This window comes from Psammomys obesus, unplaced genomic scaffold (genome assembly GCF_907164565.1).
Source record: "Psammomys obesus unplaced genomic scaffold, mPsaObe1.curated_primary_1811, whole genome shotgun sequence".
Classification (NCBI taxonomy): Eukaryota; Metazoa; Chordata; class Mammalia; order Rodentia; family Muridae; genus Psammomys; species Psammomys obesus.
This window is the reverse complement of record NW_026596039.1, coordinates 10,537,308-10,542,027: the sequence shown is the minus strand read 5'-3', so window position 1 is coordinate 10,542,027 and position 4,720 is coordinate 10,537,308. Positions and strand designations below refer to the sequence as shown.

Genomic DNA, 4,720 nt, shown 5'->3' with positions numbered 1-4,720 from the left:
GAGAGAGAGAGAGAGAGAGAGAGAGAGAGAGAGAGAGAGAGAGAGAGACATATGCCTGGGTACCTATTTAAAAACATACTTTGCCCCAAACACTATTCGGACATGCCCCAGTGCCCTGACATTGTGAAATATAATCAGAGTAAAGAATGTTCAGTTAAAAATGTTCTGTACTCTTTCTCAATTTGGATAGATCAGCCACAGCCAAGAGTGAGATAACGCATGGGGGATGGGTGGGGAGCCCTACAGTGTTGTGGGAGACTGTGTGTGTTTATGTGTTTGTGCTTGAGAAATCATTTGTCTTTGGCAAGGGGGAAGAGGAAGGCAGCAAACAGAACAATGTGATTGAGAAAGAGTTCTGCAACAAGAACTGTCTGTGATCTCTATCAATCAGAAGGCTGTGCACACGGTTTTGGGTGCTGTCCTCATGCTGTGGTGGCCCGCTGTTTGGCATGCTGCCAAGGCTCGCCTAGGTGTCACTGAATGGTTTTGGCGTAGCGATGGGATCTGTAAGTTGGTAGCAGTGTGGTTGGGTGTCATTGTGGTATTGGCACTGCCAGTCTGATTACACACTGCTACCCAGTGTTCTCCAGCATGGCTGGTTCGAGCTCTGCAGCACACCATGGTTTAGTACACAGTCATGCTGCCTGGCGGTTTTCCAGGCTCTCAGAGAGCTCCCTGTCTCCCATCTGCACCACTGTCCTCGGAGCCTATCTCTGGATCCTTAGTGACAGGGGAGAAACAGAGATTGGGGTAGGTGTTTTATCTAGATCTTGGATCCAGCAGTGGCCACTGGGGCTTGACAGTAGGAGTGTGGTTGGGAGGAGGGTTAACATTTGGGACCAACCCACATAGGTAGCCAAGACCCTCCCTAGTGCTGAGCTCCCTTCTGGCGGGTCCACTGGGTTCTTTGCAAATGACCAGCCTCATGGTAAAGGGTCTGAGCAGAAATACCCCAATAGGGAGTTAGGATAAGAGGTAGATTGTCTCAGAGTGTTTGACCAGTTGTTGCCATGGTAACAACATGCCACTTCATAGAATTGTAATGGTGGTAAATGAGATGGCACCTCTGCAAGAACCTTGACTGGCTAACCTTGTTCTAGATTGGAGTTATCTGATGTTTTTGCAGTTCTTCCATTTGTTGAGATCTGGCGGAAGATCACAGCTACTCTAAGAACATCTAGCATCCATGTCCATAGACCCTGTTCCTTCTTAGACATATTTGGAAAGACCCTATCCTGGGCTTTGGGGATGGGGAGAAAGACAAAAAAGACATCAGGGCAACCTTCAGAGTCCAGCAAATGGCAGGAGCCTGAGTCCAGCACAGCACAGTGGTGGTGATGGTGGGGGTGTGAATTAGTGCTGCCTGGAGGTGAACAAAGTCCAGAAGGGTTTCATTCATGATTTGGGCTAGTTTGACAGCGAACCCTCTGTTTGTTTGACAGTTCCAGATGCTGGAACCTTTCTTCTCTGAGCCCACATCTGATTTCTGAGTCTGAGTACCGGTGTTTAAAGCGATAAGAAGTGCCCTGCCCTTCTAGGAACATGGTTAGGAATGGGTACAATAATCCATGGACACAGGGGCACATGGCCGACTGTCCCGGAATCAGGGGTGGGATGAGATTCTCAGCAGTACCACCCTTACCACCTCCTCCTGTTCCCTTGCTGGGGATGGCTCTGAACGCTTGTAGGCGAGTTTGGGGGTGGGGAACTGCCTTCTGTCCAGCTGGAGCAGCAGCAACCTGTCTTCTCTTTTCCCCTACAGGAAGCTGCACAGTGGAATGAAGACATACGGGTGTGAGCTCTGCGGAAAACGGTTCCTGGATAGTTTGCGACTGAGAATGCATTTACTGGCTCATTCAGGTAGGCAAGGTCTCCTTCACTGGCCCTATGTTGGTATAGACAACTACCTCCTACCCATTTTCCCTCTCAACTAAGAGCTGCCTATGAGCTGGTTGTCTTCACTGCCAACCAGGGCTTTGGTCCACCTTGTCTTTTGGATCCTCCTTCCAGTTCCATGGAGCAGAAGAGCTACCCTAAGAGAGTGCCCATCGGAGGAACCTATCCTTATGCTCTCCCCTGGGGTTCCCAGGCCATCACTGGTACCCGTGCCCTGTTCGAGGTACCTTCTAAAGCAGACTGCAGTTTCATTAGCGGAAACAGTTGTGGAATTAGGTTCTCACTGTCTAATGAATCTGACTATTGGGTTCACATTACACAAGAGCCTTTAATTAAATAGATATAGAAAGGTTGGAACTCAAAGCTAGTTATAGCATGCTGTCTTTTGCAAGTTAATTTTATCCAATTCTAGTGGGGTTGAGTATGTGGCTGCTAGTAATTTTTCTCATGTTTCTGCAAAGCTGCTCTTCCCCAAAAGGTGTGCGAAGAGGGGAGAAGCCCTTGACACCCTGAGTGGCTGGTGTTCTGGGTACAGGGAAGGATACTGTAGACCCAATGCTGCAGCCTTCAGGCAGCCTACAGCCTGCCTTGTACTGCAGAGGCTGTAACTTCCTTGCTAGGTCGCAGTCTTCTCCCTTTACTAGCTTTGTCTTTACACTTGCACTTGTATTTTAGGGGAGAGGCTGTCTGTCTTCTTTGGTCTTTCTCTCCTTATGTAGGTGACTACCATGAATTGCCTCTGCTTTGGCCATTTTGCCCCAAGCAATATGTAATTCAAGTCCCCTCCCATGACAGACACTTAACTGTGTAAAGATGGCCAAATTCATCCCGTCTCTGTATCTGTCATGCAGGCGTGCCCCCCCCCCAACACACATAGAAGTGATTGTTCTGTTTTGAAAATTAGCTGAGAATATACTAAATGTCTCCATGGCAAGTTCCCTGGCCTGCAGTCGGCAGTTCACAGGCACCAGTGGTTTCTACCTAGACTTCCTTCCCTGTTCCACACCTCTGAAGCTGTCACCCTGGGGCTGCCTCATCATCGAGCTCCAGATGCTTTCTCCTTGGTGGGCTGTCTGTGCACTGTTCTTCCCCCAACTTGTTGTGTAGATGATGGTGTAAGTTCTTCTTGGCAGCTTTGTGATACCCCGCTGGAACTTCGCTGTGTGGCCCATGTGGCTTTACTCAGCGCTTATCAAGTGCTTTGGTTCTGTTCATCTCATTGTGTCTGCATGACAGAACCTTTCTCCCACCTTTCAAAGATTTTCCAGATGCCTTTCAAAAACAAGACCACCTTCAATCATTCCCCACTTCTGGTCAAAGGTAGTCATGCCTTTCTCTGGCACCCATATTTCTGTGTCTGAGGCTGTCTTTGTGCCCAATCCTTCTGCCTCGTGTTAGTGTTATTTCTGGGCTTTCCTTATCTCCCCTCTTGCGAGCCAGGATGGTGCAATGGAAGAAACTTGGGCACCCGCCTCCTAATATGATAACTTGGCCTCTCAGCCTCAGCAAGCAAACCTCCTTGTTTGTAAAGCAGGAATGTTTAACTCAGACTCAAACAACTGCCTTTCCACTATGCCCCCTGTGTGGCAGGTGCTTGGTAAGAATAATCTCCCTTCGTTTTCCTTAACAGACATTTAGGGCACAGGATTAGGCCTATGTTCTGTCGAACACAAATGCTTACTGAATGAATGGGAACAGCCCAGGGATTTGATGAACATATCAAGGGGACTCTGTCTGGGCTCACCTGCAGCAGAAATCCTTTCATGGCTGAGGGACTTGATGGAAGAGGGACACACAGGACATCCTGGCCCTCTCATGGGCAGTGGGAAAAGGTGTGACTTGGCTATCATCTCTGCTGTGAAACCCATGTCCACAGTATTAGTGGGTGTGGCTGAGGTATGCTGAGAGCTGCTGAGCTCTTATTTTGAGGTGGGGTTGGTGTCCCCAGTTCTGACAAGATAGTGATTTTGCATCACTTTACTGTAAGCTGGCAGGTCCCAGGGCAAGGGTCAGAGGGAGGGAGAGCCCACTTTGGTCCTATCTGAGTCTCTGCTTGAGGGTCCCATGCTCTGACCTATATGCTTCATGAGCATACAGTGAGCTGTGCTTTCTTGGTTTTATGTCAGTGCTGATGTGTTGGCCACTGAAGACCGACTGTATTATTCGATTGGCCCCTCTGAAATCCACTTGCCAATGTCCTTGTGAAGGAGAGTTTGGTGATGAGTCACCATTTTGTTTTAATTCACCCGAGCACACAGCTCATAGCCTGCAGAGTCTGAGACTTTCAGTCTTCGCCTTTTTGTCCCATTGTCCTGCAGACCCCCTTACTCCTAGACAGGTGTATCTTGACTTTCAAGTAGCACCAAAGGCCGGGGAGACTAGACCACTTCCTGACCTTTACCCCTTGCAGAGATGTGAAATTGCTGTAAGTTAGGGCCTGGGTCTGAGGAGTTCCCCATCTTCTAGCAACCTCTACCCTCATACCAGATAAGAGAACTCTGTTGCTTTAGGAAAGACAGTCCCAACACTTGGGAAGGAGAGGCAAGGTGCTCAGGAATTCAAGGTCAGCTGCAGCTATATAGCAAATTCGAGGCCAGCCTGGGCTACATGACACCCAGTCTTAAGAAACAAAAGACAGCTTTTATTTATTTATTTTTGGAGACACACCCTGGCTGGCCTGGAATACACTATAGACAGCGTGGATTTCTTGCCTCTGTGGTTTGGAGGTTCTGTGTTATGAGCCAACAGTGAGACCAGCCTCTATATCTATATCTATATCTATATCTATATCTATATCTATATCTATATCTATATCTATATCTAT

The 4,720-nt window shown here is 48.3% G+C and overlaps 1 protein-coding gene across 1 annotated transcript in view; it reads left to right on the top strand.

Annotated features, from left to right (window-relative positions):
* Positions 1-4,720, top strand: part of Zbtb16 (zinc finger and BTB domain containing 16) — a 183,295-nt gene that overhangs the window by 90,941 nt on the left and 87,634 nt on the right. Inside the window, exon 3 of the mRNA XM_055622230.1 lies at positions 1,763-1,860. Coding sequence (XP_055478205.1) covers positions 1,763-1,860 — 98 coding nt within the window. The remainder of the gene's footprint in view (positions 1-1,762; positions 1,861-4,720) is intronic.